The sequence below is a fragment of the Henckelia pumila genome, chromosome 4, assembly GCF_033568475.1.
Source record: "Henckelia pumila isolate YLH828 chromosome 4, ASM3356847v2, whole genome shotgun sequence".
Classification (NCBI taxonomy): Eukaryota; Viridiplantae; Streptophyta; class Magnoliopsida; order Lamiales; family Gesneriaceae; genus Henckelia; species Henckelia pumila.
The window spans coordinates 6,151,789-6,177,691 of NC_133123.1; the positions used below are offsets into that span (position 1 = coordinate 6,151,789).

The 25,903-nt window shown below is 34.3% G+C and overlaps 5 protein-coding genes across 10 annotated transcripts; 3 read left to right on the plus strand and 2 right to left on the minus strand.

Annotated features, from left to right (window-relative positions):
* The first annotated feature begins 1,396 nt into the window (after positions 1-1,396).
* LOC140863655 (pentatricopeptide repeat-containing protein At3g16610) lies at positions 1,397-4,564 on the plus strand. 4 transcript variants are annotated; one of them, XM_073267239.1, is made up of 3 exons: positions 1,397-1,530; positions 1,631-3,931; positions 4,421-4,561. In XM_073267239.1, exon 2 carries the CDS (start codon positions 1,770-1,772, stop codon positions 3,828-3,830), a length of 2,061 nt encoding a protein of 686 aa, XP_073123340.1. In that variant the 5' UTR covers positions 1,397-1,530; positions 1,631-1,769; the 3' UTR covers positions 3,831-3,931; positions 4,421-4,561. The 4 variants fall into 4 exon arrangements, with proteins under 4 accessions (XP_073123340.1, XP_073123341.1, XP_073123339.1 ...); XM_073267240.1 differs by having other exon boundaries at positions 1,406-1,530; positions 1,634-3,931; XM_073267238.1 differs by having other exon boundaries at positions 1,412-3,931; positions 4,426-4,564.
* LOC140863656 (uncharacterized) lies at positions 4,435-6,572 on the plus strand. Of its 3 annotated transcripts, XM_073267242.1 has the most exons (5): positions 4,435-4,571; positions 4,661-4,778; positions 5,504-5,639; positions 5,741-5,820; positions 5,976-6,572. In XM_073267242.1, exons 2-5 carry the CDS (start codon positions 4,708-4,710, stop codon positions 6,412-6,414), a joined length of 726 nt encoding a protein of 241 aa, XP_073123343.1. In that variant the 5' UTR covers positions 4,435-4,571; positions 4,661-4,707; the 3' UTR covers positions 6,415-6,572. The 3 variants fall into 3 exon arrangements, with proteins under 3 accessions (XP_073123343.1, XP_073123342.1, XP_073123344.1); XM_073267241.1 differs by lacking the exon at positions 4,435-4,571 and having other exon boundaries at positions 4,645-4,778; XM_073267243.1 differs by lacking the exon at positions 4,435-4,571 and having other exon boundaries at positions 4,645-4,778; positions 5,504-5,636.
* A 229-nt stretch (positions 6,573-6,801) lies between these two features.
* On the minus strand, positions 6,802-9,570 carry LOC140865499 (probable WRKY transcription factor 65). Its single transcript, XM_073270162.1, has 3 exons — positions 9,224-9,570; positions 8,972-9,121; positions 6,802-7,523 (listed from the first exon to the last, which is right to left on the minus strand). Exons 1-3 carry the CDS (start codon positions 9,337-9,339, stop codon positions 7,007-7,009), a joined length of 783 nt encoding a protein of 260 aa, XP_073126263.1. The 5' UTR covers positions 9,340-9,570; the 3' UTR covers positions 6,802-7,006.
* Positions 9,571-18,846: 9,276 nt separating this feature from the next.
* On the plus strand, positions 18,847-19,957 carry LOC140866048 (uncharacterized). Its single transcript, XM_073270914.1, has one exon. It carries the CDS (start codon positions 19,008-19,010, stop codon positions 19,785-19,787), a length of 780 nt encoding a protein of 259 aa, XP_073127015.1. The 5' UTR covers positions 18,847-19,007; the 3' UTR covers positions 19,788-19,957.
* Positions 19,958-21,785: 1,828 nt separating this feature from the next.
* On the minus strand, positions 21,786-25,186 carry LOC140864380 (chaperone protein dnaJ C76, chloroplastic). Its single transcript, XM_073268532.1, has 9 exons — positions 24,592-25,186; positions 23,846-23,974; positions 23,636-23,765; positions 23,358-23,478; positions 23,160-23,241; positions 22,939-22,992; positions 22,700-22,738; positions 22,342-22,444; positions 21,786-22,210 (listed from the first exon to the last, which is right to left on the minus strand). Exons 1-9 carry the CDS (start codon positions 24,817-24,819, stop codon positions 22,077-22,079), a joined length of 1,020 nt encoding a protein of 339 aa, XP_073124633.1. The 5' UTR covers positions 24,820-25,186; the 3' UTR covers positions 21,786-22,076.
* Between the last annotated feature and the right edge of the window lie 717 nt (positions 25,187-25,903).

Below are 25,903 nucleotides of genomic sequence, written 5' to 3' on the forward strand. Positions count from 1 at the left end.
TGTCCAATATGTTAATCCTCTATGGAGTGAGGCCATACAACGGTTACAATCCCACCGTATAAGGGTCATATCATTATCATATCCATTCGAATCATAACAGTGCTTGACAACATGCATGACATAACATGAACCAACATGACACGAACAAAAGACACATGCTCGAACGAATTTCGAAAACCCAAATACCATGACTCATCAATAAATATTTTTAAAATCACATCAAAAAAATATACATACAAAAGCCCACTTACCGTAAATGTGTACAGAAATCAATAACCTTGCAAAGCCTGGACCAAAACTTCAATGGAAATTCGAAAGTACTTCTCGAAACACACTAATCCGTGAACCAATCAAAGCAAGCCTCTTCTTTAATCTATTCTCAATTCACGAATCTTCTCTGACAATCCTTTAAACAAATTCCTATGCCACTCACGTAAGGATTGAACAACTCCTTTTTAATATTGACAGAAGGCTTCGAAAAATAGTGCAAAACAAGAACTAAATTGTGGACGAAAATATGGATCAAAGTTGCAGCCTCTACACACGAAAATATGGAAGAGACTGACAAATCCTAAGGTTGCTAATCTGCTCGAAAGTAAGGAGAGAAAATAGAGACGATTTAGGTGTGATTATTCCACAAGCACTGCTCCTCTATTTATAAGCACCAAAGAAATTTGAGATTGACTAGGATTATGACTTTCAAATTTTGAATAGAAATATATCTCCCAAGATTTGACTACATCTTGATCTTGATCATCTATCTCAATAATATTTGTAAACTAATTATCAAGATACCCAAAATTTTTATTCTATCTCCAAAAATATCTCGATGACATAAAATATACTAATACAAAATATCATAAATTAACTATTATCACAAATAAATAATTAAACAATAAAAGATCCTAAACATAATTTAGAAAAATTACGGTTTTCACAATAATATTTCTGAATGAATCCCAAATATTCTTTTTACAATCTTTAAATAGTGAGCGATAAAAGCAGGAGAAAACATCCTGAAACAGAATCGTAACTAACTACAATTGATATAAAAGATGCATTCTCTATCCTATGACGTAATACTTCATCCATATAGGTTGGTTGTGTCTTCTAGGCTCTGGCCGCTGGTTACCCTTTCTTTCATTTTCCTCGTGCACTTAGGTGGTATTGAGAATTTTTGAGTCTTTCATTATTTGGATTGGGCTTTTATCAATTATCCTTTTGTTGGCCCATTCTTCAAGTTGTTGGCCCACCAATTGTGAGTCCATCTCCAGTCTTACGGGCTTATCACCATAATAGAAATGTCACTCAAGAATTAAAATTGTTCATAGCAAATAAAAAAAAACAATTTTCAAAATAAAAAATAAAAATAATACGATAATGTTTGTAATGTGGTCAATAAGTGGTCAAGACGAACCTCGAGTCTGCCAACAACTATTTGCATTATGCCAAACACGAGCTCCGTCTCCAACATCAATTGCTGGTTGCAACTGCTTGAGGCTTGCAGTGGATCAAGATCGCTCAAACAAGGTAAGATAATTCACCAGTGTATCGTCAAATTAAACGGGGAAGATTTTGGTTCTCAATCACCACATCTTGACAAGCTCGTGCGCTTCTACCTTTCATGCAGCAGGCCTCAACTTGCACATCGAGTCTTCAAATCAATTCCAAATCATTGGAGGAAAAACAAGACTATATTATGGAACCAGATTATTAGAGCTTATGCATGGGATGGACCTTTTGAAAAGGCCGTTGATTTGTATAATGAAATGGTGGATTCTGGGGTCACACCTACAAATTACACCTACCCTTTTGTGCTGAAGGCATGTTCTACTTTGCAGGATATAGACATGGGTGTAAAGATTCATGGGCATGCGAAAAGATTTAATCTTGAAAACGATGTTTACGTGTGTACCGCATTGGTTGACTTTTACGTGAAATGTGGCTGTCTGCTGGAGGCGAGGGAGGTGTTTGATGGAATGCCTCAAAGGGATGTAGTGGCTTGGAATGCTATGGCAGCGGGCTTTTCATTACGCGGGCTCTGTTTGGATGCGATTGGGCTGGTTTCGGAGATGCAGAACAAGGGTGTAGAACCAAACTCTTCTACTATTGTGGCCATTCTGCCCTCTATTGCAGAGACATGTAGGTTGAGAGAAGGAAAAGCTGCCCATGGTTTTTGCGTGAGAAGGGATTTTCACATTGATGTAGTGGTAGGCACCGGGCTTCTAGATATGTATGGGAAATGTGGGCAGTTGGTACACGCAAAACATCTATTCAAAACACTGGCGTCAAAAAATGAGATCACTTGGAGTGCTATGATTGGAGTTTTTGTTACATGTAATTATGCAGAAGAAGGTTTAGAATTGTTTAAAAAGATGAGAATGGAAGCTAGCAAAATTCCCTCGGCTGTTATGCTTGCAACTGTTATTCGTGGTTGTGCTAAGCTGAATGATTCGAATGTTGGTGAACAGATACACTGTTACACGTTTAAGTCGGGTCATGTCTCGGATATAAAAGTGTGTAATACGCTTCTTTCATTGTATGCAAAGTGTGGGTCGATGAACTACACAATAAAGTTATTTGAAGAAATGCAGACAAAAGATTCTGTCTCTTATAGTGCCATAATCTCTGGCTGTGTTCAAAATGGCAACACGGAGGTAGCTTTGCAAATGTTCCATAAGATGCAATTATCAGGGTTTGAGCCTGAATTGGCAACTATGATGGGCTTTTTACCTGCCTGCTCTCATTTATCTGCTCTGCAACATGGGACCTGTGGTCATGGCTACTCAGTGGTGCGTGGATTTGCATCAGATTTGTCACTCTGTAATGCTTTAATAGACATGTATAATAAGTGTGGTAAGCTAGAAAAGGCTAGGCTTGTCTTTGACAAGATGCTCGGGAGGGATGTGGTCTCATGGAATGCGATGCTCGTTGGTTATGGAATTCATGGATATGGAAAGGAAGCAATTTTACTGTTTCAAGATATGCAGAATGAAGGTGAAAAACCAGATGATGTAACTTTTGTTGCTCTCCTGTCTGCATGCAGCCATTCTGGACTTGTTTCTGAAGGGAAGCATTTGTTTCGTGTGATGAGTCAAGAATTCAATATCGTTCCACGGATGGATCATTACTTCTGCATGGTTGATCTGTTGGGCCGTGCTGGTCTTTTGGTCGAGGCTCACAATTTTGTCAGTACTATGCCATTTGAGCCTGATGCTCACCTATGGAATGCGTTACTAGCAGCTTGTAGGGTTCATAAAAATATTGAACTCGGAGAAGAAGTCAATAAGAAAATTCAGAGTTTGGGACCTTCCAGTACTGGAAATTTTGTTCTTCTATTCAATTTGTATACCACCGCACATAGATGGGACGATGCTGCTGCTGTTAGAATTAAGCAGAAGGATTTGGGCTTTAGGAAGAGACCAGGATGCAGTTGGACAGAAGTAAATGGAATTATCCATGCCTTTGTTGGGGGGGATAGGTCTCATCCACAGTCTGCTCTGATAAATAAGAAACTGGATGAACTTGATGCAGAGATGAAATTGATGGGCTATAGTGCAGAGTCCGATTTTGTTTACCAAGATGTTGAAGAGGAGGAGAAGGAAAATATTCTTCTCTATCACAGTGAGAAGCTTGCTGTAGCATTTGCAATTATTAGCCTTAAAGCTAACAAACCTATAATTGTTACTAAGAACTTGAGGGTCTGTGGCGATTGCCACACGGCTCTAAAATACATGACGATCATTGCTAAGAGAGAAATAATTGTTAGAGATACTAGTCGATTCCATCACTTCAGGGAAGGAATATGCAGCTGTGGGGAGTTCTGGTAGTGTCAAGAATGAAATATCTTGTGGGATATCTGTCCCCTTTGGTGAAACATTTTCCGCGAGTTTTCCCCTGGGGAATAGGAGATGATGTAGCATTGTGTCTGGTAAGCTTTAGACAATTTTAAATGATTTCTTTATTCGGATTTGTGTGAACTTTTAGGGGTTCAAGGATCTCTTGTCTGATAATTTTGTTAGAAAGATTTATTTGTTTGCTTGATTCCATTTAACTGATTTTTGTCTCTTATATTATCAACTTATCAAGTTTTTGTCGCAAGTGGCTACCTGTTTATGGTTTTTGCTTTTGCATTCGATTTTGAAAATTGATATTGAAGCATTTCTGAAATTTTGAGATGCCTAAAAATAGATTTACATACATGACTTTGCTGTTAGAAAGTTCCCTTGGTTTTTCTCTTTGGAGTTGTCTGATATCTCTTGAATTGCTATTCGTATTGTTGTTGCTAAGTTACTTCTGATTCCAGTTAACTTTATAGTGGATAAGTTAATGCAGAGCATCCTGTAGTGAGAACTTGTGAAATCAAGTGTCAAAACTACTTTCATGTTTTAATTACAATTTTTTTCCCTGTTCTGTCTAGGTTAGCCGACTGTCTCATCAAGAATTATAAGAGTATACGGTGGACTATGTAGTATCAACATATTTCTGCAAGGATCTAGACAGAGCATGATTGCATATTACGTATTAAACGATCTTCATGTTTTCATCATGCTCAGAAGCCGTGGAGTGAGGTATTATGTGTTAACAGGAATGCTTCAATTTCTTTGTTGGACGCATGCTTTTAACATTTTCACGATGCTACAGTTGCTTTTGACATCAGGATTCGAAGTTCTGGCCCAATAATTTCAAGAATATCCAATAAATGCGATGGATTTAAATATTAGGTTTGATACCTATTACATCATTCTATCCAAATCAACCTCGGAGATCTTGAAAAGGTAAAGTTGGATGCACAATGAAGTGTCTATCGGTTTACAGTTTACTAGCTGCCTGTGATCACACTGCAATTCTGATATACCTCATTGACTTTATTTTTGCTGATGTAACTTTGTTAAGAGTGGGAAGATGTTCAATCTATACCAAATCTTTCGATCCAAATGCAATTAAATTTATTTTTGAAATAATGGTCTAGGAAAAACACCCTGTTGAGTTTCTTAGGCTCTAAAATAATTTTCGAGGGTAAATTACACAAACAGCGACTGAGCTTGGATACACTTGTCCTATTGGAAACTACCCTCATCCTTCATGTGAATTTATATACTCAAAAGGTGTAGATATAAGGTTCTGTTTTGGTGGAACGTAAACTTTCAAACTGTTGGGCCGTTCGTATATTTCTGTAATCTTCACTGCCTTTTGCATTATTTAATGCCTGGGTAGAGAAGGTGGATGGCAAGAACTTGATTAGCTCTTATGGTTATTGATATTAATTGATATCAATTGTATGGCTCTAATCCTCGGGATTTCAAATTTAGAGCGTGGCAGAAAAACCAGTTTGACTCTTTTTAGAGAATCAGATTCTTTGCTTCGTATTCCCAATGATGAATCTTTTTGATCCACGCATAGAAAGCATCTTTCAATAGAAATAAAGCCATAAAAAAAGGTAAAGTTGATGTAAACAAATTCTTCATTTTGGGAATTCATTTTTCATTGTCGACATGAGTAGAAGAAGCTCCAGCAATCTCCGGCCACTGGAAAATCGACAACCTGGACAAGGGTATGGGGAATATGTCCCTAGTAACCGTAACCTGAATCGAGCGACGCCTCATTTACTGGACTACGTTCCGGCTCGGAGATCTGTGGTTCTCTCTCTAATTTCACACCCTTACCTTGAATTATTCTTATGTCTTAGGCTGTTTATCTAACTTGTATTTGGTACTTTCTGGCCCCTTTTGTCTGCAAGAATTCAAGATGGAGCACGAGAGATCCTTGGTTGTTCGTTGAGGAGATATTTACAGGAGGATCTGATTATGGAATAGCCAGGTAAAATCTCACTACTTAATGCGTCTGAAAATCGACCATCTCTTCAGGGATGACTCCTGAGGATGCCGGTTGGGTAGTCTGGTGCTTTGCTTCTTCAATGAAAAAAATACTCAAGTTGTATCCAACTGAATTTTCGTTATTTTTTCTTAATGCAGTTTGCCATCAACAGCACTCCCTCGCGCTCCAGTGCAGTATCTTCTCATCGAAGCTTACGATCCGCATGCCAGATTCCGAAACACCTCTACTGGAACCAGTGGCACGTATTACAACCCATTCGATCAAACCCCTGCAGCGGAAGAATCCAGACTGAGTCAAGAAGATCAAAACAAAGCCATCAATAAGCTAAGGAAACAACTCTACAACCCACACATAAGCAATATAATTAGGAGACTGGGCACCAAATCTACCAGCGGTGACTCCAAGAACATTCTGCAAGACGATATCGGTAAGAGGTGTGCAGTTTGCTTGGAAGACTTCGAGACTAGAGAGTTCGTCACGTCGACTCCTTGCGACCATATGTTTCACGAGGCGTGCATCGTGCCGTGGGTGAAGAGCCAGGGGAAATGCCCTGTGTGTAGGTTCGTGTTTTATTGAAATGCATAAATTTCACTCTCGTGCAAAACATTTGATGTTGGTAATTGTTGTCTGATAAGAATGGTTTAAATCAAACATTAACTCGAATCTTGGGATGAGTTTTTATGACTGACTTTCATCTGTGTTATTATAACAAGTATATTTTTAGTAAGTTTTTATTAATTGTGTAGCTATAACAAGTTCACACAAAGCTTGGGCGGAGATAATTTTAAATCTTCATCCAAGTGGCCCTAGCTCCCGCCCCATCCCGCAGTCATACATCGAATCGACGTTAAAACAAGGGGATGGATCGGAGCTTGAATTGAACGTAATCAAGCCAATGCAAACTACTGCTGATATATAGTTTTATCATCATAGGCATGTCCTCCAAGGTTTTTAGTAAAGATTCACAGCTGCCAGAGTCGAAAACGCAGCGGTAAATTGTACTAAAATTCAGTTTGGTATAAAATCAGGGAACCAGTCGTCGTTTCTTGAGATCTTTACAGTAAATGGTGGAAGGAAAAAAAAAAAGATAAAAGAAACAAATGATGCGAAACATGCAGCTCTCGATATTCTTCACTATCTAGGATCATATATATATACTCGTCCCACGTTATAAGAAGTTATCCTGTGCCACCGCAACATGGGCATGGCCTGCTGTATCTACACGGCCGAAAACCAAGGAATATTCCGGAAGGTCTCCAAGATCACCGAACAGAAGCTCGTCCTCTTCTCCGATGGGCATGAACGCCTCCATTTCAGGGTGGCCTGAACAGACAAGCGTGTTCCCGTCCATCATGGCGGACCCCATTTCGCACAGCCACCCGAGCTCACCGGCGAGCTCGGAGTAGTAGCCGTCGTCAGTGCTTTCTTCTGGAGGGAAGTTGGCCGTAGTAGTGGCGGTGGTGGTGGAGGAGGAGGGTGAAGTAGTGGACGTGGTGGCGGCAGAAGCGGCCTCGGTCTTTGGCCGAGAGTTGTGTCGGTGGTTTTTGGAGGAGGCGGCGGCGGCGGGGAGAGAGTGGTTGTGTTCGGAAGAGTAGGTGATGAGTATGGTGGTGGGATCGTGGCGGCTCCGCTCTACTTGTTTTCTGGCTGGGCAGCCTTTCGAGCTGCTACATCTATAATATCCCCTGCCATGCAATACCAATCTTCATTTTATTATTGTTGCTCAAAAATAACTAAATACAATATAATGTCTGTATTTGTTAGTTTTGATACCATGAACACTCGTTCAAATAGAAATATTGTTACACTGACATTTTATACATTCAATAAATAAACGTCACTTCAGCAAGTATTCATTGTTCATGTAGATATCTACTATCGTATCAAATTTTACATATATATATATATATATATATTCACTTAATTGTCATATCTATATGATAGGGTTCCTGATTAATCATTAGAATTCTCTTTACGTTGTGCCTGAGAAATTCTATGCTGGCAGATCGGTCTACCAGATCCAATGGCCCCGGGCCATTATGCACATCACATCATGGTGATGTGCACAATGCCCGGGCCGTTGGATTGCCCTCCGGGCACTACCCCGGATTGCAGCTAAGAACTTCGTGTTGTGCTTGTCAAATTTTAAGTCAGCAGCTGATTCACACACATAATTGGCGTACGGTGGCATCAAAATATATAATAATAATAATGCATATGAATTATTTCTGATTTTTATAATTTCAATTCAAAGCAAGGAAAAACTTTATTATGAGATGAATTAGGAGGTAAATAAATTAATTAATTCATAACAAAAAGACAGACGCTGTAAAGAGGAATATTTACAAAAGAACCACAAAATTTCACCAAGAAACCATTAAAAATACCCTTTCCTTATAAATAATTGTATAGGTTAAAACTTCATCTATACGACTAATTTCTTTAGCTATATCATTATTTTGTTAAAATGAAATCGAACACACAATAAATGAGTTACAATTTAAAACACAAACTTGAATTGATCTTTCATAGTGTTAAAAATCATAGGAGATGAATATGAATAAATAAATATGATGTGAATATGATAATTAAAATGGCAAAATGAATATGAAAAAAAAAATCTAAACATGAAAATGTTACAAAACGTATATGTCGTTCGAGTCCCAATTAATGAATGCTCCCATCATTCAAACTTTTTCATGTGTTCTCTCTTTCACAAAAGAGACACAAAAGGGGAGTGGCCACTAACTAAATACACAAATCCCAGTATTGCACATGCACCAAATAGTCTAATCGAACATGAGTAAAACAAGTCCATTTTTAAATTTATAAAATAAAAAATAAAATAAAATATTTATTTATTTAAATTTCAAAATATTTATTACATTGATATGAATTTTAGACAAGGTTATAATTATGTACGCATTCAACCACTATATCCATAAGTCATTGAATCATTCAATGAAAGAGATATTAGCGCACAGCCGCCTCTAATTATATAATCTCTAATAATACTAATTAATTAATAATAACAATAACAATAGCAATCAAAACCAGCCACCTACTTCCCGCCGGCAACCACGAGTTGATTGAATAAAATCTTTAATTCGATAAAATTAATTGATTAAATTACCTGGGGTAAGGTGACCCTTTGATGGGCTTCTGCCCGTATTTTCTCCACGACCAAGAATCCGGCGGCGGGTACACCTCTCCTCTGCTCCGGTTACCGTCGCCGCCGCCGGAAATCGGCACTGTCACCACTCTCTTCCGTGCGCCCCTTCCACTGCCCATTCGAAATTCGGAGCAGAAAATTAATTAACCCCAGAAATGCACTGTAATTAAGAAATAATTACTACTTTATGCTAGCTATATATATATATCAAACCTTCTTCTTGGAGGAGGGATGTAAGCTTCTTCTTCTTCTTCTTCATCATCACCTGTGTTTTCTGGAGTTTTAGTACCGAACTCCTCTTCAGACTCGTGATCGTAGCATTCTTCCATTTATAATGTACCAGTAAAGATGAAAATTATATATCCTATGCAGGAACTAGAAAGAGAGACAAAACCTTTTAGCTGTGTGCATGTGTTTATGTATAATAATATATATATTGCCTGAGATGGGGTGGTGGGGATGGGGGATACGGCGGTTGTGGGGGTGGCGGAGGGGCTGGAGGAGGTGGTGATCGGTGTTGGGTTTTATATATTAAGATGGAGGAGTGGTCACATTGACAGATTGGCGATGAGAGTAATTTATTATGGACGTGAAACCCAATTCATTTTTAAAAAAAAAAAAAAGAAAGAAACTTGAATAATTCCCATTGGAGTACTATTATTTTTCTGGATATTTTTGGGGGCCCATTTCTAACGCAATTATTAGAGTTTATTATATGTGTTTTATACTTTATATCTGTTGTGTATACGTACCAATACGTTTAGATAGTTGTAAAAAATCATTTTTAGCCCTTCAATTTTCACAAATTTATATTTTATTACTATTTAGGTAAGTTCTTAGAGCTTCAATATTTACATATTTATTATTTTGTTGTTTGTTATATATTTTTTAAAAAGGTATGTTAATTACTATATAATGCACTATTGTGGAAAAAGGCTGGTGAAAATGGGCCTTTTCACCCAATAACTTTTATTAGATGAATCATGTTGATACCAAGGTATCATAATATCGGGAGAATTTATGCTAGCACATGGACAATGCTCATATGCTAGATTCAACGATTGTTTTTTTTTTTTTGCATTTCAGATATTCACATGAACATTTGAAGTGCAAAAAAAAAAAATTGGCTGTTGGATCCCCACATGGACAGTGCTTATGTGATAGCATAGACTATTCTCATACTATCATGTACGAGATATATGAGATATTGAATTCGATGTCTCGTTGTAATAATCTTCTTTTTCGACTTAAAAAAAAAGTTATAATTCGCACACAAAAGTAAAACACAACAAAATTGATGGTATAGTTCACACGATTTATTTATTGACATTTGGGGGAAAACATTAAATTCGAGAGAGGGAAAAAAAATTTATGATGTCAACCGCATTATGTCATTTAGTAAAAATTTTAAAAATATATAATTGAACATAAATTAATCGCACGTAACCCACTATCACAAGCATGAATACAGTCACCTCAATTATGAAGCTGATCAATGGCTATGGCCTGCATTATTAAAAAACCCCAATTTCCGAGTGATTCGTTGTGAAACCTTATCCAATTGGACGAGACCGGGTTTTCGGTCTTTTTATATAAGTATTAGTATGTGCGTATTTACATGTGGATTTAGCAACAATATAACTTCTACTAAATGCTCGTCATGATTCGGGTCGTTTGATTTCTCTTTATCAATATTTTTGCAAAAAATATGTTTTACATGGTTTATCTGATGTGATTTAATTGACTAGTATGATTTGAAAGTTACTATGTCATCCGTAACATTTATCTAGCACCGCAAGATTGAGCGGTTTTGAGGTTTTATTGTCATGAAAAATAAATAAATTCGACCAAATTCATAGTATTAGAAATATTTTACTTTTTTTTAAATGTACAATTTTGTTTACTTCTCACATGAAGCAAGTATATGATCCAAGTGATTGAATTTAAACTTCTGTTATATACATTGTTAAACGTTATCTTTGAAATTATAAAATTATCTTAAATCAATTATTAAGAATATCTTACCATTAGGATAATGTTGTAACTTCAAAATTATCGTGTAAAATCGAATGCATACTTATAACATTTTTCGGACATAACTTGTATTCAACCAAATATATCAGGATAACATTTAAAATCTGCGCGCCTATTTAAGCATAGCTAGTCCCGTCACTCTTGCCAAATCCTAATTCCAATATTTGATTACAGTTATTAGGTGCAAGTCAAATACGTTTCGGGTCATAAAAGAATTAGGTGTTTAATTACAAACACATCTGATAAGTGATATCTATTAATCCCATTTAATTGAATGGATACAAAAAACGGTTGTGCTCCATTAATCTCGAGACGAGTGATCAAATTCATATATTATAATATGATATTTATATATCATTCCGTGTGAGTATATTATTCTTATAATTTAGTTTATCATTATATTTCACGAGTCAAAAAATATCTAAAACATGCACATGAAACAATCAATATAAAAATAAAATTTCCGGTGTCACGATAATTGAAAGTAAGTAGAAATTACAGTGATTACACATATGATGCCCCCATAAATAATTGGGTCTGGTCCGACCCGAACCCGACAACCCATAATCAGGAAACGTGAGTCAAAAATCACCTACTATTGTTATGATACAGGATTTAAGACAATACAAAGCTCATTCGATAATGCCTCATGTACCAATTCAAGTTAGATAGACCTATTCAAGACAAAGTGAAGAGCCCTTGACTCAAACCCTAGCTGTTGAACTCACTAGGCCGAGCCCTATCTAGGCATGGTAAAATCCCGACCCAAGCCCAATAATCCATATTTTTAGAAATATAATTTGAGGTCCATCTAGTCTTATTTTATGAGAAGCCCAGCCTGAGATGACCCTGTTAGGGAATGAGCTCATGATCATAAATTCATGGGCTTGAGCCCTAACTGGTATAGTTGAAACTCGACCCGGGCGCAGGAAGAGCCTAATATCTAGAATCTTTCAGTACTCTCGGACACATGAAGATCTGCAATAGATAAGGACAATATCTTATGAATCCAAGATTTGATGATTTTAGACTCATCAATTAGAGTCCTACTCTAACACATGTTCTACCTTGACAAGGTAACCTACCCCTCTAAGCCCCCTATAAATACAAGTATGGTTCATGGTTTATTCATTCATCTCTTCTATTCACTTTTTGTTCACACACTCACGCACGCATATTCTCTTGTTCTTACTTTTAGTCAAGCTCTTTCACTTTCGTGTATTGACTTAGGCATCGGAGGGGTCACGCCAAAAACACCTTCGGCGCCCCCTAACTTGGCTTCTGTCTGTGCAGAAATCCATCGTGCCCGACCCGACCCGATTTATTGAAGATTTGGAGATCCACTCTACCAGACCGAACTCGGAGGAAAAAATCGACATCATCAACATACATTTGTACATGTAGGGACGGATCCAGGAATTAAAACTAGCGTGGACTTAATCTTAATTTAATATATTATATATTATTTTAAGAAAACATAATATATTTTATTTATAATATATTTTGAAACTCATTTGAAATTTTCATAAATTTAGAGTAATACAACAATAAATAAGACTCAAAATTTTTCATTTTTTTCAACCACTACAATTTATTTTAATGCAACAACAAATAATTTTATTATTCAAGTAATATATTTTTCTCTCAAATCATAAAAAATATCATTTTTTAATACATTCATATCACACAACTATTATAATTTTAAAAATTAATCTGAAACAAAAAAATATTTCATTTGTATCTGTATTTAAAACTTGATAAGCCGAAGCCATAAGCTGAATTTTATAGAAAAATTTTAAACAATAAGCATACAAAATTTAAAATTTACTACACTATTAATTATTTTTGAAATTAATTATAAATATATATATATATAACCCAAAAAAAAAAAGTTGTGCTCGTCCATGTGTACATGAATAACAATACTCACACATAATGCATAATGTTTATACGTACACGCCAACACTGACCAATGAAATTTGGGATTGAGAAATCGTAATTAATTAGAGATAAATAATTATTAGTTAATTGCATATTAGTTGGTTTCTTAATCAACAATTTTTGTTTAGGCAATGGTTAGAAGAGACCGCGTCTCGCTCCGGAGGATGCTCTTAGAGTTGACTCATCAATTTTGACTTTTATATTAAATGCATGAGCATATATAATTAATTGTCAAGTGGATGAACGTAGGTTGCTACCTACATAAAACTATATGTTGTATAACTTACTAGTAATAGAATTGTAAATTCTATTAATTAAACAAGTCTTAATTAAATATTATTATTTAATTTTTTTTCTAGTGAACCTATGTTTCAATAATATACATTTATACTACTAAGAAACCATGCGTGTTTTATTTAAACCAAGAAATTAAGTATGAATTAGCAAGTACTAACAATTTTTTTTTTTGAGTAAGTACATCAAGAAATTCGAGACAGAAAAGAAAATACTTTTGGAATTTTAAAATTAAAAAAAATCGAATTCAAAATATATGAAACAAAACTTTTTTAAAAAAAAAAAAAAAAAAAACTAACAAGGTTATGAAAATGTTAATAACTCGACTCCGAGTCTCAGTGTCTCACCTGCCCCAATCATTTTTAAAAAAAAATAAAATAAGAACAAAACAAAACAAAACAAAACAGCCCCAGCACATTAATTACCAAAGTCCATATTGGTGAGGCTGATTCGATTTCTTGAGTCCTGTATGTTGCCCGCTTACCAATTATATATTTTCTATTGTCTGTGGCCCAAATAGTTGGGCCATGGTATTGGCCCAATACGTCTAAACAAATCGTATTACATTGTATCGGTCGTTGTTCTCTGGAGGAAGCTGAATTGTGGACGGTCCGGCAATAATAAGAAACTAGTACTCGAATGCATGCGTGCTTTTATTATTTATTTTTTAATTAAAAATATAATAGTTAGATTAAAAATGATATTTTCGTAAATAAATATTCATGAAATAAAAAAAAACAATATAAAAGCAAAAATGAAGATGATGTCATTCCAAGAGATCGCTGCTCTTACTTAAAATATAGTATAGATAGATAGCATGGAATACAGGTTTAAAGAGGATTCTTCTAGAAGTGGATTCGGATTTAGTGGTAAAATGGTTCAATAGACAAGAAATGTCATCATCTCATCTCATTTGCAGCTGCAAATCCCTCATGGCTAGAGAGTGGGAAGTTGGCATCAAGAAGATACATAGAGAGCAAAATCGGGTTCTAGATTATACAGCGTCTAGAGCTTTAAAGATGTTAGGGACTGAAAATTATAACGACACCCTCTAAAGAGGCACGAGAGATAATCGAAGAAAACAATATTGGTATTAGAAGAACTACAAGGATTCATGCTGTGACTTGTGGGTAAATAAATGATAATTTAGACTATATGACGTGTTGGGAACACAGACGACGCGCTTGAGCGATAATTTTTTACAGCTCGATCGCTCAACTTTAGGAAATTTTTCGTCCCGCATGTGGGGAGCTGCGCTCGAGCGATAATATTTTATAGCTCGAGCGTACCCTTTTTTGTCTCGTAGATGAGGGCTGTGCTCGAGCGGTAAAATCTTACAGCTCGAGCGCAATAAAATAATATTAAATATTATTTTAAACTAAATTTTATTCAAAAAAAATAATCGGATCATAAGACCACATCCCACCGCACCACACCGCGCCGAGCAACATCTGATGACGTAAGGACTCAATCCTATAATCCAAAGTTAAATTATATAAAATGAAAATTACATTGGAGTTGTTTACAAGTTTTTTCCTCTTTTCTCTCCAATGTCATTATACAATAGATTTAATGCGTTTACATTAGGTGCTATTATTTTACGGTGAAAAGAGAATCAAATTGACAAATTTTGGACAGATGAGTTTAATACACGAAATTGGTATAAAGGGGCATTATACAGGAAAAAGAACGACACCGAAAAAGATGTAAAAGACTAATATTCTAGGAAACACATTCAAAATTAATTTTGGTTGCTCTCGTTTACAAGCATATATAGGAATATCTACTTTTAGAGACCTGGCGGTTGGCACATTAATGGCATCGCAATTCGCATGGGCCGACGACACGACGAGTGGATGTATTCGTTCACCATAAAAATTAGTGTGAGATCGTTTCATGAAACACATTTTTTACAAGATTTGATTTATGAAAAAAAATTATTTTTTATACAAAAAATATTATTCTTTATTGTATATAAACTGAGTTGATCGATCTCACAAATATAAATTCATGAAACTGTCTGATAAAAAATCTATCTTTCTCCTCATAAGCAAGATAAGTTCATGTGATAGTATGCATTTATCATTTGTCAAAAAAAAAAAAATTTTAAAAAATTAACGTCATATTTTTTGTCATAAGAATTAAGATGGACCTTTATACTACGTTTGGAATGAAGGATTTTCACGGGATTTGGTGAGATTTGAAATTACAAATATTATTTTAGTATTGGGTAAAATGAGATTTCAAAACAGGATTAATATTTGATCGGATTTCGCGAGATTTAATAGGAATAGAGTTTTAAACATTATATTTTTTTTAAAAAAATTATATTTATATAACTTACTCATAGATTCAAGTCTTCTTTGCAAATTTTATAAAATACTATTTATCTAAAAATTTATATTATCAATCACACTATTATATTTTAAATTCTTACCAAACACCAAAATGAAATTTCAATTTCATGGATTTCATGAAATCCAAATCCAATTCCAATTTCAATTCCTATTTTTTTTATCAATCCAAAGAAGTGTTAGGATCCATGGATCGAATAAATCATAGAGGAGGTGGTTCCGTTCTTAATAAAATATAAATGTGGCCTAAGTACTAACACGTGAATTCGTGCCCATTTAATCAAATCACATATTAATTTGTGACTTGAAATTGGTCCATGCCTCGTTTTTCTTTCTACCCCTTATTAAATGTAAATTAATACCGGGTACGGGCACTGATGATCATTTTGTCAATGCTTTTGTATTGAATAAATATTTAATCAATACTAATGCCTTCACGCAATGCGTACTTAACAATTATTTAAATAATTTTTGTTGTTTCCAAATTATTTTTTTAATTTTTTTAATTAAAATTAATATAAGCATCTAAAATTTAAAAACACATGGAAAATAGATTAGTATTGTATAAAAATATAGATAAAAATAGATTTATATTAATCAAATTATATAAACAAAATATAATTATAACATTAAATAAAATTTTACCAATTTAATTCTACAGTGGGATACCTATATTGTGATTTGTGTGTATAACGTAATAGAGTTCTGATCCTACGCACCCTAGAGTGCGTGGGGTTTCAGATGCATCCGTGTCAAAAACAACTCCGATTGTCTTGAAATTTTCACGGTGAGATCGTTTCGAAAATTCGAATCTATCGATATATCATATGATAAAAATTTCAATCTCAGTGTTCGAAAATAGAAAGATGACCGTAAATTGTATATTTCACCTAATTTCCTGTCATCTTCATATTTACGAACATTGGTGTTGAACTTTTTATCATATGATATATCGTTGGATTCGCATTTTCGAGACGATCCTACCGTGAAGATTTCAAGACAATCGGAGTTGTTTTGGGCACAGGTGCACGTGGAACCCTAAGGTGCATGAGACCAAATCTCTAACGTAATATATATATATATATATATATATATATATATATATATATATAAGATGATAAAGTTATATTTAAATATAACTATATATATATACCACAAAATTATACGGGTTGTGTGGAACAATTCTCTGAAAAAATAGTCATATTTTTAGGAGCACTTTTCATTTTTTTTAAAATGAATGAAATAAATAATAAATAAGGGTTATAATTATAATTTTGGGATACAAATACCAAGATAATTACTTTACATTATTCTCTCCCTTTATGATATGTAAAATAAATAAAATATATATTATTCTATGTCATATAATAATGCATGAATCCCTTATATAACTATGTTGATCAATTTAATGAATAGACAAAAATGTTTTTTTTTTCATTTTTAATAAATTTATTAATTACTAATTATAAATATCATATTTTAAAATAAAAAAATATCATATTTTAACTTTATTTTTAAATTAAAAATTATAAAAATGCTAGTAATTTATTTTTATATATAAAATAAATTATTTATGTGCGCGCTAATTTTGTTTCAAGTTGGCAAAAAAAAAAATTTGTAGGCTCTCCACGCTAATACAACAACAGTGAGTAGAGAGCCCCAACAGTGAATTTGCTCTTCTTTAAGAAAATCCTCGTCTTCTTGATAAAGATATGCTTATAAAATATTATAAAAAATATAAAACATGTCATTAGAAAAAAGTATACATTTTCATTTTCGGATTATTGGGTTATTTCAAAATTTTTAAACAAGCTTATTGTCAGAGATGAACTCAAAAAATTCAATTAAAGATGACGAAAATAATTTTTTATCAAAAGAGAAGGGATGCAATGAGTAAATAAATAAATAAAATTGTTATTAAAAATTTGAAGAATAACATAATATAAACGAGACAAAATTGAACGAGACGGATGCAACCACCGATTTTCCGTCGATTTCATCTCTGTTTATTGTAATCGCATAAGAGGCGTGTAGTTTTGATAGAATCCACGGGTTGAACCGGTGGTTGAAACATTAAAATCTCGCATCAAACCGGATTTTCATGATTTGATTTGAGCAAATATAATGTTTATTTTGAAAATTTGAAAACTTCAGTTACAATAATTCAAATAAAATAAATATTTGTGGGATATTAAGCAGGTGATTAAAACGAAAGAAGGTTGATAGAGAGAGAGTAGGACAAAAATGTGGGCCATTTTTTGGTGAGAATGAATGGCGCAATAATGAAACGCGTGGATCTGACGGAAAATGTGAGCTCAATGATTCGTCAACTTTAAGCATAAAAATTGGGCCACACTTTTCAATCTTCAATTATTGGTCACAACTACAAGTATATTAGGTTTTTACTTTCGAAAAATAAAATAAAACAAGGGTTTAAGCTCGTTTTTTATATTTCATCCTTTTCAATTATATTGTTTATATTTTTTTTAGTTTGTCTCAAATATATAATCATATATCATATTTAGTAATATTTTTTTATATTTTTTTATTAATATACTCCTATTAACTACACCTTAAAAATTTTGCAATCATTTTTTAATACATTGAATAGATATAAAATAAAAAATTTATATAAAATTTGATTTTCCAATATATTTTTTTTAATCTGTGTAAAAATTCAAAAAAGACAATATATATGTAACGAAGAGATTAATTATTTTAATCGATAACGTTGAATCAAGTGTGGACTCGGACAAATTCACACTCGAATCCACAACTTTCCGACAAAAATTATGCAAAACCCCTCGAGGAAAACGATGAGAATTTCAAATACATGATGCCGGCCGGATAAAACAATACAAACAAATCACCAACGCCATGTTGCGTGTAAAAATAAATATTTGATTTTTAAAAAAAGATTTGAAATAACATTGATTTAATTAACAATGCGTCTACATGGAAAGCATGACTTCAAATTCTCTAATACAACATCAGTGTATTAAATGTTTCTAATTATAAAATTCAAAAATATTTTCTAAAATACCGAGATACACCCACGGGAGAAAGGAACTCCCCTCTCACTAGAGAATTTATAATTTTATTAAAAAAACAAAACAAAAACGAAATAAAATGCTACACCAACAAGAATAATTAAATGTCCCTTTAATCTATGAACATAATAATAATAATATCCCACTCAATCTTTCAATATCATTACAAATAATTACTAATATTTAAAATCAAATGGAGGGTCAAAAATGTAAAAAGCCTCTGCTGAGATTTCATATATAAAATTATAGCCGGCTTTCGTCCAGCACTTGCTCTCATCACAGATCTACCAGCCAACATTTCAAATTCTTCTTCTTCGCCAAAGAATGTCTGATGAAGAGACAATACTGCTGAATCTCTTCGATTTTTACTGGTTCGAACATGGAGTTTTCTCGGAGAAGAAGCTCGCTTTCTCTACAGTTAAAACAAGTCCAGTTCTTCAAGTTCAAGTAGGAGGAGGAGAAGAAGAGGTTCTTGAAAAACCAAAGCTTAAGCCAATCAAGACCCTGATGAGAAAATCTTTGAGTGACCAGTTTTTGAGTTCGAAAGATTGCTTGGAGTCTTCGGGTTCCCCATCTCCGGATTCAGTTCTTGTTCCCCAGCTGCAGACTATACTTTCAGGCAAAGAAATCGAAGAATTCCCGGAATCAGCCCATGAAATAGAAGAGTATTCGAGCATTTACAATTCTCGAAAGGGATTCGAGAAAAACCGGAAAGGATCTGGAGTCCACCTCCTCTCTCACACAGAACCAGAAGGGAAGAAGCAGAGGAGGAGGAGAAAAGGGAGTGGTAAAAGCTTGTCGGAGCTGGAATTCGAGGAACTGAAGGGATTCATGGATCTGGGATTTGTATTTTCCGACGAAGATAAGGATGCCAGACTGGTTTCGATAATTCCAGGGCTCCAAAGGCTTGGAATAAACAGAACAGAGGAATCTGATCATAAGATATCGTCGGTTCCGAGACCTTATCTTTCGGAAGCATGGGAATTTCTGGAAGAAGAAAAGAGCCCATTGACGGGCTGGAGGATTCCAGCTTTTGGTAATGAAATGGAGTTGAAAGATCATCTCAGATATTGGGCTCACACTGTTGCTTCCACTGTCAGATAACGAGTGCTGGCTGTAACAAAGAAAACAATTTTGTATGTAACGTGTTTGATTTCTTGACTCTTCTTCGAGCATTAACAGGTAAAACACAAACTGTGGTTAATTAAAAATGCTGTAATTGGTGAACAAAGGCTAAATTCATACCAATAAAGACCCATCCTTTAGATTGATTATGAGTTGGTAATCGTGAGATTTTCTCATATGTGAACATGGTTTTGATTTGGTTTCGATTGGCCCACCGTGTGAGATGAAAATAGTAGAACCCTCGACGAGTGTCCGAGTCGACTGCGTTGAAGATTTTGCCAAATGGTTTAAAGTTTGATTCTTGTTAGTGACACTTTTTGAAGATTATTATTAATGTCTTAGTTTGGGGATTATCGAGTGCGCTGAAAAAAGAATACCGAATGTCTTTCTTACATCATAAAAAATAATAATCATCATAATAGAATCATGAAATGGTGGGAAACTGTCTAAAGTATAAGATTTGTGACAAAAACTCTTATCAGATGATTTTTGGATAAATGGTTTTTCTATTCGATTCAATCTATAAATATTATTTTTTTTAAAAAAAATATATATAAATCGAATGGATCTATTTCCAAAAAATTTAGGTATTTCAAGAAGTCACTTTTAACAACGTTCGGGTTCCAACTCAAATGGGTACTTCTTATATTGTTATTATAAATACATTATATACCGGGGGAATCTTGCTGAGAAAACACAAATTATTTAGAATATAAAATGCATAGGTGAGTGAGTGGCTTACACTCATGGGGAGAGCATTTTCTTGAAAGGTTCAAAAGTGGAGCATATATTGCAGCTAATAGTCTACAAACTGACTAAAGGTGCTATAAAAAATAATTCTTATTATTTTGTCGCTGTTAAATATTTCAATTATAGCATCAGCTTTTGTAACGTACACATACACCACATTAAATTTATTTTTTTGAAAAAATAAATTATAATTACAAAATGGATTCTCTTCCGATTGCCACGTATCCTTGTGTTGCTGCCAGCGGGATGGCATGATACGTTCCATTACTTATAATTCACACATTTCTTCACTCAAAAGAAAAAATAAATAAAAAAAAAATCACACATTTCTCACCCCACTCTTTTGGATAAGATTGTCGTACAGTAGGATATATGGATTGGACACTGTCCAAATTTAATGAATAAATAAATTATAATTATTTCGAACTTAATTAAATGATATGGGAATTTAAATTAGGAGATATTTCACCGTGAAGTAAACGGGGTCACAAGACAATTAATTAAAATTTTAAAAGATTGAAATGGTAGATTTTTTATTTATAAATTATAATCATTATCATTACATGAGCTGCCACTAGCCCAATTGATAATTGATAATGATAGAAAAGAATAAGAAAAGGTGTTTTTTTTCTATGCATGTGAAGACGCACACATTCAAATAATACTTTACACAAGGGACAAGGCCAAGAACTATAGTGAAAGTTCTGTATGACATTTGACATGCAAATTTGTGAGGCTAACTAGTCCTGATTTGAGTCGTAATACAAATACAAACTCAAGCAAGATTTGACTCGTATGTATAAGGAAAATCTTGAATCCACAATCTTCACCTAAATACGTACGTGCACAAAGACGCATAATGAAGAATCATTTTAAACTATACTACGGTTCATTTCAACCTACATTTACAGGCATTACTCTCATGATAGATTTAAGAATCCTCATTTATCAATACATACGGGATCCACTAAAAAATAATTGATCTCACATTTATTGATAAATGTACACCGTTAGATCTATGCCAAGACAGTGTCTGTATAGATAGAATCTAACTTACTTCTACTACACCAAGTGACAATGACATCATTTAAAAATCATAACCATTAATAGATGATCCACTAGTTACTTGTACAGTTCTCACATAGAATTCACATGAATACAAACAACTTTAAATGATATGAAGGGATACGTTATTTCACTCTTGGGAAGCATGAATTTAGACTAGCTCCTAGCAGCATCACAGAATAGCAAGTCGAGTAGTCGACCAAGTCAGGCTCTCATTGATTTTGTAGTAGTAGCAGCAGCTTGCTAGCCATTTATATATTTTCATATCTTGTTTCAACATATGATCAAATCTGTATACAATTCTGATAAATCTTTCAGCGGAGTGCCAAGAGTTTATAGATTTTCGGACACCATATACATTACAGTTTCGAATCGAGCAGCATGCATGACTCCTATATTTATAAGAAAGAAAAAATATACAAATGAAATATCAGAGTCAATTTAATCTGTTCACTACTCCTTATTGGAGGCACCTTCAGGAAGTTTGCGAGTCGGAGCTTTGTCGACACCCCTTCTTGAATATTCCCTCCATCGGCGAGCTGCTGCAGCAGCTCGCGATGCCCTCTCTTTCATTTCCTCTTCCGAAGCTAAACCACCATAAAAGCCTTATTTTGTCAGACAATCGATTCAAGACCATATGCATAGACTCTACTGTTATTTTGAAGGAAGGTAAAGAAATTAAGAAACGAAACAATAGCCATAATATCTTTATGCTTACCTTGACTATTATACTTCCTTTCAGGGTTTCCCCAAAGGTTGCCCCAAAATGATTTAGTTTTATCAGAATCTTTCTGATTCATCATCTTTGTTTTAGCTTGTCCCTGCAGAAGAAAAGTGACCCGTTTGTTTATTTGCTCAATTAACCACACTCTCAATACATGTGAATATTCATTTGTTCAAAATTTCATTTTCTTATTCATATGATTCATTTGTTCAAAAATTCATGAATACCGAGAAATAAACATTTCCTATCCGGGAATAGGAAGCGAAACAATTTTTTCCCTTCATAAATAGTATCATATCCCTCGTTCACATTTTTAAATGAAACATTCTGAGCATTGCTGTAGTATTCTCACCAAGATTTTGATTTGTCTCTTTTCCCATCTAGAGCTTGCCTGCACCATTAATTACAGAGAACTAGCATTATATATTGAGCAAGATACCGTTTTCACAGCAAAAAAATAAAATAAAATAAATGGTTTGGTAAGGTAATTTCAACTGTAAAGCAACCGAACAGCATTCAAATGACTTGTTTGACATAATTACCGCTTGTCTCAAAGCAAATATTACAGGTTACACGGACAACTGGTCTTACCATGCGAAATACATCAACAGAAGCTGAGCCCATTCCTGAGAGCATCAAGGCGACCTGATAAACGATTTCAAAAATTTAAAATTAGCCGTGTATGTAATGAATCGATGTTCTTCACATTTGTCGAAACCAGATACTATCCAAGAAAGAAGATAATTATATCAACAAAAGTTGCAGGCCCAAGCTCAAAATTTCTTGGGAGGTGTTGATTTCTTGATTCTTACATTTACTCTTTCAACTCTTCTCATTTCATCTTCGAGCAATGATAGCTGAGCAGCTGATGTCCAATGGATACAATCAACTGGGCTGAAATGAAGATGGAAGCAACTATCTTAAAACCTCCTCTCTTTCTAGATACAATTTACTAAATAAGGCAAACACCCGAAACAAATGGGAAGAATCATGATAGACCTTGAACCTACCAGCTCTCGACTGCCTGTTGAACAGAGTCACCTTTGCCGCACTGGTTGTAAACTCTGGCCCTTCCAAAATCTTCCTCTATGGCAAATACACTCGAGCACACATTGGCACAATTCTTGCAACCTGAGAAATGGTTTGAACCAAAGGTATGAACAATCGGTCCTATTCCCCTCCCTCCAATTTTTTTTCCCTATCTGACTTTACAAATCAATTATAGAAACCTAAATCCATATAAGTGAAATAAATCCATGATAGCTTAAGTTGCAAACTCTAAACATACCTATGCAGCTAAACTCATCAACAAAGACATGATCCTTTGTGCTCAAATCATCGAAAAATGGATTAATTGCTGTCAAAGCATATCCATGAATTTCGTCATAAACCATTCGCTGAACAGGGTCGCTCAAAACCTGTACAGGCACTTCTAAGCATGAATGAGGTCCAAGAGCTAGCTCAAACTTTTAAAGGAGTCCACAGGAAAAGAATTCACCTCATAAACCTCATTTATAAACATACAGAAATTTGTGGTTTCCGGATCATCACCACTCAAGTCTGGATGGCAAGCTTTCATGCAATTATAATATGCCTTTTTTATCTGCTCCGGTGTCGCATCTGGAAGCTGGTAAAATAGGCCTCCAAAGAAATAGAGTATCAAGCATGATATTCAATGTACAAAACTATATAGCAGACACAATTTTAAACAATGGACACCAAGTCCGCTCGAGTAAATCCAAAATTGTAGTGAAACAAAAACATATAGCTGCGCATAAAATCAAACTTCCACATTAATATTGATACAGATACAATCACCATTCTTCAATTATGATAATTAAAAGAACAAAGTTATTTCCATGATAGTTTTTTTTTTTTAAATGTAGTTTCGAAAGTAACTCATCATTCACCAGTCCAAAAACTCCAACTCAAGTCAGGTGAATTTCTAAACTTAAATACATTCACATCACCATTGCAACATGTTTCATACCATTCATGAAACTCATCCAATGGTTTTCTTACTTGAAGAGAGTTAGTTAAAGATAGTCATTTTCCCTCCAAATCACATTACTTATTTCTTGATTTTGCCTCCAATAATTGAGGAAAAATTATGCAGATGAAAGACCAATTTCTGACACACTAGTGACTTGTACACGCGTGACTAAAGATACAGCAACGAAACGAGACCAAAGCTTTCAAAAACACCAAATAAGAATTTTAAATCACATCAATTTATTCTACTACCAGCCCGAGTAAAGCATAATAATCATCTGCATCTGCAATATCTTCAAAAGAGGCAGATTCCTGATATGTAACCCTCGTCCTGCTATGACTTCCTCTCCTCCCTCCATGTCTGTTCCACTTCAAGCTCTGCTTACCCAGCAAAGGGTATCTGTTAGTCGAACAAAAAATCTGAACTGGGTTTTGGAATTTGAATATATCTGTGCACACTGGTGATAGTAATTGAGCCATCAACAAAGCATGCACTAAAAAAAAATCTGGATTTTCTTTCCAGAAACAGGGAATGAAAACAATCTGGAGCTCTTTCTTGAATTATCGAAGAAAAAATGTTTTCCCCAACATTTAAGCGGAGACGAAAAATCAGCACAAGAAATATAAAAATGGGGGAAATGATGAGATGGCAAGATGAAGGCCATTTGTTTCCGCAAGAATCTGAAAGGAATATGAATCCTGACAAAATTTAGGTGTTGGCACGTGTCTTGGAGTGCGAGTTTCTGCCTTGCACGCCTTTTGGAGTTTGATTCACGCTTCAGGCTGTTGATATTTCGTGTCACCCGATAACATACAAACTTTCTGGATTTTTCAATATATGATGATAATAATTTTCATTAAAATTTGAAAGACCAATGTAATTTAATGATATGAAATGTGAGAAATCGAGGATAAACTAACCCATGCCTTTGTTTGGTAGCTTAGCTTTATGGAGAAGGGACGAAAGAAATGTAGCGTTCAACCGTGAAAGTTGACCAAATACGATTTGGCTTGAAGTTCTTGCAAAAAATAAGAAGAAAATATTAATTTTTGAATAATAAGAAGTGTATCAATTTTTATTTAAATATGCTTGATTAAGAATATTAGACTGTAGAAGTGTGACTATTTAACTTATTACAATACATTCTACACTTCAAATGAAATTAATAGTAAATTTCTCGAGAGATGAATTTTCAGTAAGAAATATATTTGAAAGAGAATTCGTTTTGCGTAAATGTAACATTTGTTTTTTTTTTTCTCCCTTTTTAAAAGGATAGGATATATACAAATTGAATACACATACACCCAAGAACGTTCATGTTAACACTCGTCGATCTCATAGACTTGGCCAAGATAGAATCCAATCATTAACAAAGAAATAGGATCTAATTTAAGGAATAAATTTAAATCACAATTTGTTCAAACCATTACATATTGGAATCAGAACCGAACACATTCCACCTCACATCGAAAGATATGAATACGGAATTTGTAAAAATTGTGGAACAACGGTCAAACCTAGGCACCTTTTTGGCTTCGAATTCAAGATTTAAAGATGGAAAAA

What these genes read in the sequence shown, in the direction of transcription:
- LOC140864380 (XM_073268532.1), bottom strand. Translation starts at nt 24,819, where the DNA reads ATGGCTCAATTACTATCACCAGTGTGCACAGATATATTCAAATTCCAA. An exon ending in TTATAAATGAGGTTTATGAG is followed by an intron (nt 23,766 to 23,845) that starts GTGAATTCTTTT and finishes GTGCCTGTACAG; the next exon opens with GTTTTGAGCGACCCTGTTCA. An exon ending in TGATGAGTTTAGCTGCATAG is followed by an intron (nt 23,479 to 23,635) that starts GTATGTTTAGAG and finishes ACCATTTCTCAG; the next exon opens with GTTGCAAGAATTGTGCCAAT.
- LOC140865499 (XM_073270162.1), bottom strand. Translation starts at nt 9,339, where the DNA reads ATGGAAGAATGCTACGATCACGAGTCTGAAGAGGAGTTCGGTACTAAA. An exon ending in ATCCCTCCTCCAAGAAGAAG is followed by an intron (nt 9,122 to 9,223) that starts GTTTGATATATA and finishes TCGAATGGGCAG; the next exon opens with TGGAAGGGGCGCACGGAAGA. An exon ending in AAAGGGTCACCTTACCCCAG is followed by an intron (nt 7,524 to 8,971) that starts GTAATTTAATCA and finishes ATTGCATGGCAG; the next exon opens with GGGATATTATAGATGTAGCA.
- LOC140863656 (XM_073267242.1), top strand. Translation starts at nt 4,708, where the DNA reads ATGGATTTAAATATTAGGTTTGATACCTATTACATCATTCTATCCAAA. An exon ending in ACCTCGGAGATCTTGAAAAG is followed by an intron (nt 4,779 to 5,503) that starts GTAAAGTTGGAT and finishes CGACATGAGTAG; the next exon opens with AAGAAGCTCCAGCAATCTCC. An exon ending in TTCCGGCTCGGAGATCTGTG is followed by an intron (nt 5,640 to 5,740) that starts GTTCTCTCTCTA and finishes TTTGTCTGCAAG; the next exon opens with AATTCAAGATGGAGCACGAG.
- LOC140863655 (XM_073267238.1), top strand. Translation starts at nt 1,446, where the DNA reads ATGCCAAACACGAGCTCCGTCTCCAACATCAATTGCTGGTTGCAACTG.
- LOC140866048 (XM_073270914.1), top strand. Translation starts at nt 19,008, where the DNA reads ATGTCTGATGAAGAGACAATACTGCTGAATCTCTTCGATTTTTACTGG.